General features: G+C 47.8%; 1 protein-coding gene across 12 annotated transcripts in view; it reads left to right on the top strand.

The window, feature by feature from the left end:
- HOXA3 (homeobox A3) overlaps positions 1-13,256 on the top strand; it is a 45,054-nt gene extending 31,798 nt beyond the window's left edge. For 8 of the 12 annotated variants that reach the window (XM_069007168.1, XM_069007163.1, XM_069007161.1 and 5 more), the window contains 2 exons: positions 9,511-10,099; positions 11,573-13,256. In XM_069007168.1, the coding sequence (XP_068863269.1) occupies positions 9,628-10,099; positions 11,573-12,342 (1,242 nt within the window). In that variant the 5' untranslated portion in view covers positions 9,511-9,627 and the 3' untranslated portion in view covers positions 12,343-13,256. Of the gene's footprint in view, positions 1-1,910; positions 2,253-5,804; positions 6,061-6,416; positions 6,689-8,436; positions 10,100-11,572 lie in introns of those variants that run through there. The other 4 variants (XM_069007170.1, XM_069007173.1, XM_069007172.1 and 1 more) reach the window with 4 other exon arrangements.
- The last annotated feature ends 698 nt before the right edge of the window (positions 13,257-13,954 follow it).

Genomic DNA, 13,954 nt, shown 5'->3' with positions numbered 1-13,954 from the left:
GGCGGAAGGGAATAATTTTCAGCTGCAATTCAGGACAGCACAAAGTTAGGCAGACTCCCCCTTCTGCCTTCCCAAAGCACACTCTGTGAAAGGTATTCACACGTCAAGAAGTTACTTTTCTTAAGAATTAATTAGTTTCCCCACTATAAACACCAAGTTAATTGTTAAACAGTAGTTTTAGGATTAACTTGACCATTAATACTAATAAAGATGTTCACAGAAACAGGGTTTGAAGCCAATAGCCACAGCTAGCGTTAAGGCATTTCAGATGACTTATGATTGTGATTTATTGCTTTTGTAGTTTCTATTTGCTCAAGACTAACTTCTAAAGCCATCTTTCTACTTTTGACGCAAAGCAGTCGATAACTTTTTACAACAGCCCCAAGAAAGACTTGCTCTGCTTTTTTCAACATCTGCTCCATTCCCCATTAATTTCAGTTTCATTGTTGCAGAAGAACTTCTCTATGTGTTTCTTCTATGGGATGTAAACACACCAAATTTAAAAGAACTGCGAATCCATCTCAAGCAAGTATCAGCCTTGGCTTACAATAAGTATGAGAGCTGTGGAGTTACCAAGCATGCTGATAGTTATAGATTCGGGCATGCCGAGTGTGCCTAATGCCTCTCTTTTTAAAAAAGTCTGTAGTTTTCATTCCAGTTCCTAGCGAGGGATAATATATGTATACCCTGGTACTAGCTTAGTCACTTCCATATGAAAAATTGCAAAGTTTTCTCCTGCTGTAACGTCATGCTGACTTTGCTGCAATGCCACTACTCTACACTGTTACTAATGGGTTTACATTCCAGTGGCCCGCTTCTACAATCCAGGCGAGAGTATAACAAGACTTGGCCATAACATTAAAAGTCACCTTTAAAAAGAAAACTCCTTCCATTCTGTTCAATGAAGTGCAGGTGAAACAGTAAGAGGAGATATGTAGTTAGCTTCTTTGAGCTCATGGGAGATGGTGGAAAGATTTAGGCAAGGGTGTGTAGATGATGATGCACAATGCTGGACTCGCAGAACTGAACCAGGAGCACACTAAAAGCGTGATCTATCTGATTTACTTTGACTCCTTCCAGAAAAGTTGTGTGAGTGAAGGGTTTCTTTTGTTTGTTTAGCTTATTGTGTCAATAGCACAAGTTAAACAATCTTACAGGGAAGATGTGATGGGTTCACACACAGGCAAAGCTGCCTGGCTCAGGGGCCACATACAACTTTGATTTTCCTTTTTTTTTCTTAGTTTTTTTTCCCCCTTAGGCAAAGAGCTCCCCCTCCCCAATTCTTTTTTTTTCCAACGTTAGAAACCTATAATTTTGTGCATCACTCAAACTAGCTGTATAGGAAATGCGTAAGCACAGGTTTAACAGCAAGGTCCCAAAAGATTTTGCAAAATTCAGAGGCACGCCAGTGAAGGAAGGTGTATTCTTCATAGTGTGTTACGAGGACAAAAATCAACTAGCCTCTTAGAAGAGACTCTTTTTTGCCTTTGTCAGGTAATTATAGGTCTTTTTAGTTTCTACAGGAGCCCTGATGTAGCGTGTGGGAGTTGAGCAAGCCCTGTACAATGGCAGAGTAGAGGCAGCTGGGGGTGGGGGGAAGGCTGGTAATCGTCCCGTTTAGAAGGGGGCTGGAAATAATAGCATTAAGATTTGGGCTTTCTTCGGGGCTTGCAGAGGACATGCGACGTGGAGCAGAGTGGCGGGCCCGGGGAGCAAATGCCGGTTAATTAGGCTAAGTATCAAAGTGCAGCGTTATAAGAATTCCTCTTACCTTCCAATGGGCTTTGTGTAAAGAAATATTGGTGTGGGAGGAAAGAGAATCAGACCAATCTCGCCCCATAGTCATCTGCATCTCTTAGATTTTTTTTCCCCTCCCTTAAAACTCTTCTTTAACATATTGGGTTAAGGCTTTAAAAAGCGAAGGCTCGCGCTAAGAAACCCTGTTCCTTCAATGATTCCCTATTTCAAATAAAAGGATTTAAGTTGACGTATGACCACGTGAGCACATAATACAGCGCATTATTGTGGCATTTGGAGTGGAGACCCGGTCTGGCTCCGTCTGCGATTACGCTTTTCCAGTTTCTGTTCAGAGCAAGCACTGCTTTCTATTATTTTTTTTTTTTTCTCCTGCCCCCATCACCGTCCCCACAAGAGCTGGCTATTTCGCTGACAGCTTTCGTTCCTTATGGAAAGGTTATTGTCGAGTCGAGAGGACGAAATGCTTCGTTAGAAAGGATGGATTTTATTTTAAGGTATTTCCGTTGATTGTTCATTTATGTGGTGAGTTATTGCTGTTCGAGGCAAAGGTCAGTAGCAGAGGCTGGAGTGAGTGCGTGTGTGTGCGTGCGGGTGTGTGTGCACCCGGAGCCAGGCTGCTTCCCCCTTTGTTTCAATTTGCTGTGGTAAATATTCAACTCTACCCTCGCAGCGAGCTGAGCAGGGAGAGTTTGCTTCTTTATTTATTTTTCTCCATAGAGATCCCACACTGCTGTTGATGGCCAGCTGCCTCTGCTACAGCCCCTCGATTGCCATCTTACCATTATTTATGACCGGCTAGAGATAGGAAGCCTCTCTTATTGTCGTGTTTGAATATTTTCCCCCTTAATTTTATTCTATTATTTTCTCTGTGTGTTTGTGTGTTTATTTATTTATGTATTAGAGCAAGTCGGAGAAAACGATGTGGGGGGTGTGTGATGCTCCTCGGTCGGGGTCGTGCTCGAGTGTGCGGCGATGGTTGTTGTTTCATGGGTGTTTGTTCGGCCGCTGCCGCTCCGTAAATCGATGACTGTGCGATCGTGCTGCCATTTTATTTATGATGCTTTAGTGGTACTTTGTTTATTGTGCGAGGAGCGCTGCATGAGTGCTCAGCTCTATGGCAAAGCTTTCCCTTCCCAAATGAGCCAAGGCGCTCCTTTTTATTTCTCCGTGGTGAGAAGGAGCTGAACCAAGAGCCAGCCACGGCTTCTAACAATAAATCAGTCTTGAAAATGTGGGGGTTTATTCTGTCTCTCTGAATGAGAATCTGGATAGCGAGAATAAAAAGGAGAGGAGTGGAAAGTATCTTCTAGGAGAGCATATACTAGTCCTAAATCTATTTCCATGCCGTCGCTTACATAAATATATATATATCTCCATATATATAAATATGTAAGTATTTGCATATACTTATCAATATGAATGCATAGATATGTATGAAGGACGCACTTTAAATTACAAAAATGAAAGATTACCTTGCTATCCAAAGAGGGCAAAATGCTATATGAAACCCTATTTCCCTGGCGTGCCCCGGCATTGGGAAAGGTTGGAGCACAGGGACTCGCTTTCCTCCAGATCGCTCCATGCCTCACGCCTATTCCTGTTGAACCATTTTCTGTCCAGTTACACGCTGTTTGTAATTGTTCGTCTTCCAAGGGGTCAGAAAGAGAGGGAAAGAAGAAGAAAAGTGACCGATGATAAAAACTCCGCTGAGAGCACCAAAAAAAAGGTTATTTCCACTTGGAGATATTCGCGGCCATTCTGCAGAGACCTTCGGGGTTATGTTTGGGATGGTCTCGCATTTTCCTGCTCTTTAAAGCCGCTCTCAAAGCAGAACTGACCCAAATAAATTTTATTTCCCCTTCTTGCCATGCTGAAGCATGGTGTTTCTCTCTTCAACAAGGGAAGGAGAGCTCTTTCTCTCCCATCTGTGTGTCTAAAAGCCAAGATTGGCATTGCCGTATTTTGAAATGGGCCAAAACGTGCCTCAAAAATAAAATCCAAGCTTTAATTGCAGCTAAATTACTTGGCAGCCTTTCCTCTGATTTACGACCCAGTTTGGATGCATATTGACCCAGTTAAAATGCTCATAAATAATACAGTCCTGCTCTAGAGTAAAAAGAAGCAAGAAGAGTTCTGGAGGAGAGGGGGATTTCGGCGAGTTATGTAAATAACTTCAGTCTGTTGAGCAAATAGCGAAGAGTGCATCGCCTCTCTAGTGTTAGAAAATATAAACAAAAATTTAGATTGACCACGGCTTGCTTCGATGGTCCAGTCCTTCTCTAATTCAGTTGATATCCCCTTCTAACACTCTAACGACTTGGACAGGGACCACTTCCAGAATTGTCCCACTTCTCCCTCAGCTCCCTGCCTTGCTATTTCATCCCTAAGAGATCCCCCAGAACCAGCCTTGAATTATGGTGCTGCCTGCTTCCATTTCGGGGCATCCAAGGACAAGGCGCTTTACAGGCATTATTTTATTCGGAAAATAGTAATTCGGGGGAGGTGGGGGGAGGGAGGGGAGGGAGTGCCACAGAGTGGGACTCTTCGGGGAGAAAAGGCAGTCATTTCTGACTCAGAAATCAGCCCCAAACACTGCCCGTCCCTCCCCGAGCTAAGCCCTATCTCTGTCCGCGGAATGGAGCAGAAAGAAAATATTCGGCCTCTGGGAGGGAAAGACAGATAAAAGCAGCGGGGATCTGTGCGTTGGGACACTTATCCCGACATCATAGGAGACATAAAAAAAAATAATCATCTTCTCATGTTTAAAATTACCTCTTTGGGGAGAGAGGGGGCGTGGGGAAATGGGACTAATTGGAGAAATCTCGCAGAAGACTCTTTGCAGGCAGTAAGATGAATGGAAGAAACACTTCAATATTCCTATGAACCACTTCGATTCTCACAATTGAAGTCCTTACATATCCTTTCCTTTTTAAAAAACCTCCCCCCGCTTCCCGTTCCCCGTTCTTAAATACAGACATTTAGTCAGAATATCCCGCTGGAGATGGTTCCCAAGTTGAAACGCCCTCTTAGGAAAAACTCGTCCAGCTTTCGGCGGGGGTCCCCAAACCCGGCAGGCTCCACGGTGTTCGCAGGTTTCGGCAGTCCCCATCTTTTCTCTCCCTGTCCAAATCCTCCTCGCCGGTCCGGGGGGCTCCGTCGGGGCGCAGCGCTGCCTCTCAGTATTTGGCCGGGCAAGTGGGCGAATGGCAGATCAGCAGTTTCAGAAGAAAGTGTGGGGTTGATTATTGACTAAAAAGAGTTTTTGTTGTTTTTTTTTTTTTTTTTTTTTTTCCTTCCAAAGCAACATTCACAGGATTGTTTGAAGCAAAACGCATACGAAGGATTTTTGCCTCTTCTCTCCTCCTACGCTGGCCGCTTCCCCTTTCATGTGGTGCCTTCTCACTTATGCCATAAGGAGCAAGTGTTTTCTGTTTTAGTGCTCTGTTTACAGCTTTGGTGCACGAAGTCATAAATCTTGCATAGCCATAAATGACAAAAACCATTGGTATGCGTAAGAGGCCACCCTAGCCTTATAGTGCTTTTTATTTCTCGCTTCCCCCTCGCTTTGTTTGTATTTAAAGATGACGCTGGGTTCCCTCGTGCTTTAAACGGACTAGTTATATTTATAATGCCTTAATTAACGAAGTAACGTCAAATTTACACCTAGATTTTATTCGCAGGCTCTGCTCAATGCACGGAGCCCACAGCTCCGTTACCGTCTGCCAGACGGGCAGGGTCTGCAACTTTGTTTAAGTTCTCGTTTGCACGGTCGCTGCCGTGCTTCTGTTGCAGGAAACTGGGGGGACACCACCACCCCCAAACCCCGTGGCGCTAAGGAAAGAGGCGAGCGCCTTCCCCAGCTGTGCCGCGGAAAGAAGGCGAAGGCGAACTGAGAGGCTCCGGGCCCGCGTCCACGCGGGGCTCCCGCCCACGCGTCCCCACGGGGTGCTGCGGGCACCCCGACCCGTCTGTGCAGCACATGTGTGTGTGTGAGCGCCTCTGTGCCCGTCCCGGGCGCTGGGGATATTTGAGGGGGGCAGGGGGTGTCTGTGTGTACATCTGTGTGTGTGTGTGCGCTCACGCATGCATGAGTTAATAATTAGTAACTCTAATGATTTCCAGCGTGGCTCTGAAAGCATTGCCCAGAGCGGGGATCCTGGTGGGCTTCGGTTGGCTCTCCGGACCCAGCCCCAGCTCTCCGAGCTTTGCTCCCCTCCCCGGGACTAAGCCGGGGCTGTGCGGGGCTCCTGGCCGTGGGCAGAGGCAGAGGGGTTATTCTGCAGCTGCCCCCCAAGCCCACCGGTAAGAGGGACAAACTCAAACCCCCACAGCAGCACCCTGGAGGCTGGTGAGAGCGACCCTTTGTGAGCGCCGTTTGTCTTCATTAGCATAATTTTCCTGGACTTCGGTGACGCCCGGGTGCGGGGGGGCCGCACTCCTTCACTGCCGTGCTCCTGCGCTCCCTCCCCAGCCCCCACCCTGCCCCATGCTTCCCCAGGCGGCCGCCTTTCTTTCTTTCTTCCTTTTTTTTTTATTTTTTCCTTTTTTTCCCCCCTCCAACTCCCCCCCCCTCCTTTCCTCTCTCTCCTTCCCTTCCCAGAGCAGCCCTGGGAAACAATCCCGTTCTCCGTGCCCCGCCGGGGACCGGCTCGGGGTAGGGTGCGCAGCCTGAAGTGTCAGGGGAGCGGGGTAGGCGGGTGTCCGGAGCCACCGACCCCATCCTGTGCGGAACAGGACTCGCCCCTCCCGGCCGGGGGGTGCCGGGTGCGGATGAGCTGAGCCGGTGCCCACCCCGCGGCCACAAGGATCGAGCTGGGGCAGACAGCCCCTGCTCTCTGGGTTGTGTCGCCTGCAAAAAAAAAAAAAAAAAAAAAAAGAGAGAGAGAGCGAGCGAGCATGCTGGCTTCCGCCTCAGTCGTCAGAAGTTAAGGTAAGCAGGCCACAAATACGCTGCTATCAGTCGTGAATGGCGGAGTTTATGTCCCAGTGATTTATGACCGTAGACTTAAATGTCGGTTCAAGAAGAGTTCACAAGCTGGGGCTTCCTTCCAGGCAGTGACTGATACCCTTACACTTCGTGTTCAGGCAGCTCTCTCTCCTCTCTTCCCCCCACCCCCCACCTTCTCTCAACTTTGTCTTTATCTTTCAGGAAATCTTTCAGGGGGGCTGCCTGGTTTTTCGTCCTAGAGTCAGAGTTTGGGGCTCGGTTGGGAGTTACAGGGCAAATACCTGGTGTGCTTGGGAAGGGGGGAAGCGCAGGGAAGCGGAGGGTGGGAGAGAGCTGAAGTGGTGAGTGGGGGAAACCAAGCGGACTTGCCTCCCCAAGCAACTTTCATCCGCTGTGTCTGGGCTGTCTGGGTGGGGGGAGAGAAGTTGGTAAAGTGCAGAGCTGTGTACTGCACAAAACGAGATGGAGCCGATAAAACAGGCATTGGAAAGATTGGGGGCCCATGTGTGTTTGTAAGACCTGTCTTTTTGTCTTCGAAGGGGAGAGGAGAGCTCTTCCCATCCCAGGCACCGGCTGGGGTGGTAAATCCACCTCCTCTCCCCTCTCCCGTTAGGACGCTATCGTGATCGTTATCGCTCTTAATCCCGCTATTCCCACTTTCTCCTGGAATGACCGGGCGTTCCTCAGGTTACCCTCGCTTCTCTATAACTTTGTAGGAAGTGATTAACTCGGCGAACCCGAACTCGGGATCTGATTTTTTTTTACTTGCTGGCAGACGGCCGAGGCTCCAATAATATTTTGCCTTCCAAGTAAAGTTGCCTATTGTCTGCAGGCCGGCAGCTACGGGAGCAGCCACCCCGAATCCTCGCTCCGCGCTGCCCGTCCTGCCAGAGCTACAAAACTTCGCAGCAGCCGATGGAAGGTGAAATATTTGGTGTCGCGGTCATGAAAGGCGGGTGCCTTTGTGAAATCACCGCTGGCTGATTGTTTCCTCCTTCTCCTCTGGTAGTGGTGTCTATAGTCTCTCTTTCAAAGGAATTGAGAAAAATCACACCAGGCCTCGATAGCACAGGGAAGGAGAGGCGAGGAGCTGGAAATTGTTTGTGCGCCTCAGATCTCCATCGGCTTATTAGCTTAATAGCATCCCAAGAGCTTGATTAGTGCAATAACAGGGTAACCGCCCTGCTGTAGGTGTGTTACCTTCATTTTGTTACGATCTAACAAAGGGAATACTGTTTTCTAAGAACTTGTATAACTTGAAAGGCGTAGAATGAGCTCGTTTGGTGCATGTGTTGTGTAAGGCTTTTCGCCCCTAAGCATTTGTCCTCGTTAGATGTTTTGGGGGGGAAATATCCAGCTGCTTAAGTACAAGGAAAGTGGTAAAAGAAAAGAGGCTCTTCTGATCTGAAAAGACGTGGTTATTTGCCAGCGAGGGGGTAGGAAGACGGTGAGTAACACACTTCAATTTCGGAGAACAATGTGAGTGTGTGTGGAAACACCTCCTGGATCGGAGGTTACGCATAGGTCTCCTCTCTCATTAATACGGGCAATTCTTTAATTGGTTATTTTCAGGCAGGTGACGAAGTAGACTTTAAATGGGGGGGGTGGGAATCACAGAAAGAAAGGAGGATGGGTGACAAAAAAAAAAAAAAAAAGGGGGGGGGGGGGGGGGAAGGGATTCGCCCGGGCAGGAGAGGCATTCTCTGAGTTTGTGTCCACCCTCTCCCCAGCCAAGTGACCCTCATACATCAAATTACATAGCAGTTTCCAAGACAGAACCTATTATCGCTAAGTTGGAAGGAAAGTTCAAGCCGTGGTCATGGAGATGAACGCTGGTTTTTCAGGTTTCTGGTGTGTTTTTTTCCCCCAATCCATCATGTTTTAACAGGTAGGATCTGGCTGATTCCACGAAAAGTTAGTGTCTTGAAAATAACTGCTGAAAAAAACAAACCGACGACCGCCCCTGCTGGCCCCGCTGAAGGGGCTTTGCGCGGCACCGGGTTCAGTTGAGGCTCCAGACCCACTCACGAGTGGGAGGCAGGCTCGGGGGCTCCGTGGGGTGGCCCAAGCCGAGTTCCGGGACCGAGAGGTAGCCGCTGCAGGCGGCGGGCGGGGCTCGCCCGGGCAGAAACCGCTGCTGCCAGGGTGCGTGACCTGGGCGGCTCGGGGTGGTGTGCGGGCACGGAGGGGAGAAGGTGCCGGCTTTGTTTATTTTCCTATCGAGCGTTTCACAGACGAGCCAAAATCCATCACTTGGGTTCGGGGTGTTTAAATATCCCTTCCTAGGAAACCTTTCTACCCCGCTCCTGCCCCCTGCCACACGTAGACGGGAACCATCTCATATATTTCTTTGAAGTTGTATGAAGAGCCTTAACCAGGAGAGAAAGGCTAAAAATAAAACAACGCTGGTTAAAGGAGAGGGTTTGATCTTAGAGTTGGACTGAAGTAACAGCCCAGCCCCTTTGCATTACTGATTCCTCGATCACCCTTATCTCTGAAACCAGTATTAGAACAGCCTCTTGGTGACAAATGATCAACCCTCTTGCTCTGTTCCTTAAGAAGAAAGAAATAATTAAAAAAAACAAACCTAGAAAGCCCCTATCCCAGTGCAGCAAAGCACATATTTGTAGATGCCAGTAAGTCCAGGCAGCTTTTATATCGAAATGCTCTGCGCCTGAGGCCAAGTCATGCTGCTAAATATTGCTGACCACTTTTTCTTTTATGGCTTTCATGTCACTTAGCTATTGAAAGTAAGATGGATTTGTACCATTTCTTCACCCTGCTCTGCTCTCCCCACACCCCAGGTCTGCCCGGAGAGGCCATTGGAGGAAGAGCGCCACGTGACAGAGGGGTGCCAATGTTATTCTCCAAGGGTGTCAAGACCCTGTCAGTTTGCGAAATAAATATTGGGAAACAACGAAATGCAAAAAGCGACCTACTACGACAGCTCTGCAATCTATGGTGCCTACCCCTACCAAGGAGCAAATGGTTTCACTTATAATGTGAGTCAGCAGCAATATCCTCCATCTTCATCACTTGTGGAAACTGAGTACCACCGCCCCGCGTGCTCCCTCCAGTCCCCCGGCAGCTCTGTGTCCCACCACAAGGCCAATGACATCAGTGAGAGTTGCATGAGGACCCTCCCCAGCCAGACTCTCCAGCCCCCCAGCCTCGCTGACCCACAGGCTCCACCGCAGCCGCCTCCAGCCCAGCAGTCACAACCTCCACCTCCGTCCTCCACCTCACCATCTCAAAATGCCAGCAGCAACCCTGCCCCGGCCAACCCCACCAAGAGCCCAGCTCTTAACTCACCCACCGTGTCCAAACAGATATTCCCGTGGATGAAAGAGTCTCGGCAAAACACAAAGCAGAAAAACAGCAGTTCCAGTTCAGGTATGAAATGTGTTCCCCCTCTCCCTGGGTATTCCTGGGCTGACTATGCATCCTGTGGGGAGGAGGGCTGTCTTACCCACCTTCACTTTAGGGAGGGGAGGATGGGGGTTTTTTTACCCTCTGAGTTGACCCCATGAAACTTTTGGAACGGGCTTGCCATCACTCAGCTTATTCACTGAGGGGAGCTCAGTGTAAAAAACACCCCATGCAAAACTTTCCCAGCCTTGCAGAATGGGTCTGAATTGACTTTGCTTCCTAGTGGCAGAACCACTTGTGCCCTCCAGCATCTATCATATTTCCTAGGTAATCCCCCCTTCAGTAAATCATGTCAGTGCGGAGCAGCCCAGGCCTTAAGCCAGAGGCTTGTCCCGAGTACTTTGTTGGCATGGTGCTGTTAGATTAATAAGACAGTGACCTATCTCTGCTGAAGTGTAACGGGAATAAAATAGCTCATAATCATGTGCAGGCAGGATCAATGCCCTGCATGCAGCCAGAACCTCTTCCTATTTTAATAAGCTGATTGGCAAAGTTACAAGCCTGGTAAACAAAAGTGATTCTGGAGTGCTATAAACTTCAGGCCATAAAACATTATTTGAGGGATGGAAGTGTATATCAATGCTTTTATTACTCAAGGAAACCCAAACTGATAACACCAGTGCTAGCTCCAATGCCCAGAAGTTGGGCTTATTCTGACTTCTTTTTCGCTTAAATGTGCCTTGGAAATAGAGTTCAAAACTTTAGCAAGTGTTCTGCCAGTCTGCTTTTTAAAGTTGTGGTAACACTGCTGTTTACAGCCTTCCATATGATGTATTTATTTTAGTAAAAAGCAGCAACATTTAAACATATCTCTATGCCTATATGCAAGCCTAGCTACTGTATGTTCTTCTTTATATATATTGTTCTTCCCAATCACTACCATCTGCTTATATTACACTATATATTAGATACGATAAAAAACATTATACTGACAATTCTATATTTATTTGTTAAAATTTTGTATTGTGGATACGTAACTTTCAGGTATTTGTAGCTGATGTATACATATACATACATGGGTTTTCAGAAAAGAGGGTGTTAGGTCTTTATAGCAACAGAGAACAGCTAGTTTTTGAAGACCCTGATCCCACAATGTCAGCAGAGCCACAAGCTCACCTTCAGAGTTTGTAAACCTCACTGTGTTTCCCTGAACCCTCCTTGCTTCTCTGCACCAAACTCAAGACATGTTGCATGCTGTCATTCTTAAGGCAAGCACGTATAGTCATATAGTGACATTAACGAGGTGAAGGAAGTCTTTAGAGTCTTGTAGCTTGGCGCGACTGAGCTCGCGTCATGGGGGAGGACTCGCTGCACGCATGGGCATCCATCCTGCCTTTGGGAGCCAAACTCTCCAGGTGCTGGTGTTGTTGGCCATTTTCTCGTGTTGCCATGTGTAGGTTCGCCATGCTGATTGTGTTCTTTGTGTGATTTACATAGGTGAGAGTTGTGCTGGTGATAAAAGCCCTCCAGGGCAAGCCTCCTCTAAGCGAGCCCGTACAGCTTACACAAGTGCCCAGCTGGTAGAACTGGAAAAGGAGTTCCACTTCAATAGGTACCTTTGCAGGCCACGGAGGGTAGAAATGGCTAATTTGCTCAATCTCACAGAAAGACAGATCAAAATCTGGTTTCAAAACCGCAGAATGAAATACAAAAAGGATCAGAAGGGCAAGGGTATGATGACCTCTTCAGGAGGACAGTCCCCAAGCAGAAGCCCTGTCCCTCCAGCTGCTGGGGGATATCTAAACTCTATGCATTCTTTAGTAAACAGTGTCCCCTACGAGCCCCAGTCGCCTCCACCATTTAACAAGCCTCATCAAAACACCTATGGCATCCCTGCATCGTATACTGCTCCTCTTAATAACTGCCCACCTCCTCAAAAGAGATACACGGGGACAGCAGCTGTGACACCTGAATATGATACTCATCCTCTTCAAGGCAACGGTTATGGGAATCCACATATACAGGGAAGCCCCGTCTATGTAGGGGGCAACTACGTGGAGACCATGACCAATTCTGGGCCTTCCATCTTTGGTCTAACTCATCTCCCTCATCCTCCCTCTGCCAACATGGACTACAGCGGGGCTGGGCCAATGGCCAACAATCACCACCATGGACCTTGTGATCCACATCCAACATACACAGACCTTACCGCTCACCATCCTTCTCAGGGAAGAATTCAGGAAGCGCCCAAACTCACTCATCTGTAAGAGACAGGAGTCACTAAGAGGAACACACCAAGCCCCCAAGTTTTGGAAAGTACTCATCCCTTCCCTTCTCTCTCCTCTCCCCAACATGTGCCCTCCCCTTCCCTTCTCGTTTCTTTTGTTCGTTTTGGTTTGTTTTGTTTCCTTTCGTAAAAGCGTTTTCTAGTTTATGTGACGTAGCAATATTTGTTGCTTGAATTGCTCTATAGTTTCACTAGTGGATATTTATCTTCTTGAACTGTAGCCTTGTGTCTCACTTTGGGAGTATGCAGAGGCTTTATACTTTACCTTCTACACTTTTATCAAAACAGGGTATATGAACAAATTTTCTATAAAAGGAATTCTTAAATGTGAATTTGTTCGTACATGATTGATCCCACGGGGAAGCAATTTTTTTTATTGCACTTCTTTTAAATAGCAAGAAAGACATCAAAAGCGCTTGGACAGGGACTCCCTGGACAATTATTGATACGTGTAAGTCTTTCAATGTGTGTATGCTGGTGAACATTCAGATTTATTTATATTTTTTGTTTTGCAAACATTGAATAATCTAAGTGTTTAAAATTTTATTTATCCCCATTTGTTCATATTTATATATATATTAAAAAATCTGTACCCTGAATATTCAGGAGGCCATATATTAGATGGCATATCGGCACGCGTTAGAAATATCATTTGAAAGGAAACTATTAACTCCTTTTATTAAAAATAGTGATAATAATGATGATGACGATGCAATAAAATCTGGGAAAAAAGATCACGGTTTGAATACTTTATGCTTGTGACATCCAGCTAGGCAAAAAGTGTGTGAAGCTGAAAAGGCTAGATTTGTTTTGAAAGTTATACATTCCTTGCTGCTCACGTTCTGGAAAAAAAAAATAAAGTTTTTATTCTGAATAATAAAGAGTTAAGAGCATGTTCTTCGCAGCGGAGGGGAATGAAGAGCCCTTCATGACGTGGGGAGCTAGGAAACCCGTCTATAAACTTACACTAGGATCTGCTCGCCCACCCGAAGGGCCCCGCGATGCCTTTTCAGCATTTCATAGGCAGGGAGAGAGATTTTTCTTTTCCTCTCTCTCTCTCGCTCTGTTTTTTTTTTTTCCTTTCTTCCAGCAGGGGAGGTTTCAGGGCCCGCGGCGGCCGCCTCCTCCCGCACCCGCTGCGCGGTGCCCGGCGGGCGCGGATCGCCCCCTCCCCGCGGAGCAGCGCCGGGAGGACAGCCGGGGGTGTGGGTGTCCCAGCGTGTGTGAAGCACACGGCACCGGAGCGCAGGATAAAGCCCCGCGTGGGTGCGGGCGCGGAGGGGCCTCCCGGGCGCTGGGCTGGCGCCCTGAGCCGGGCGGCGGCGGCTGCGGAGCCCCTCAGCACTGCGGAGCAGGGTGGTAGAGCAGGGTCGGGCCGAACCGCGAATGCGCTGGTGAGGGGGTGGATGCGCGCACCGCTGCTCCTTCCACCCGCTACCCGCGCCGTTTCCCCCTTTTCCTTTAAGAAGTGGATTTTACCTTTTCCTTTCCCTATGTTTTCCCCCCGAATTAATATTTTTTTATATTTTACTGGGCCTTGTTTCATTCTTGCTGAGCCGCCTTTCCTCCCACGGCAGCCTGAAGGTGTGGGG

The sequence above is a fragment of the Aphelocoma coerulescens genome, chromosome 2, assembly GCF_041296385.1.
Source record: "Aphelocoma coerulescens isolate FSJ_1873_10779 chromosome 2, UR_Acoe_1.0, whole genome shotgun sequence".
NCBI lineage: Eukaryota > Metazoa > Chordata > Aves > Passeriformes > Corvidae > Aphelocoma > Aphelocoma coerulescens.
Note: the sequence above shows the minus strand (reverse complement) of the source record. Positions and strands in the feature narration are given on the sequence as shown.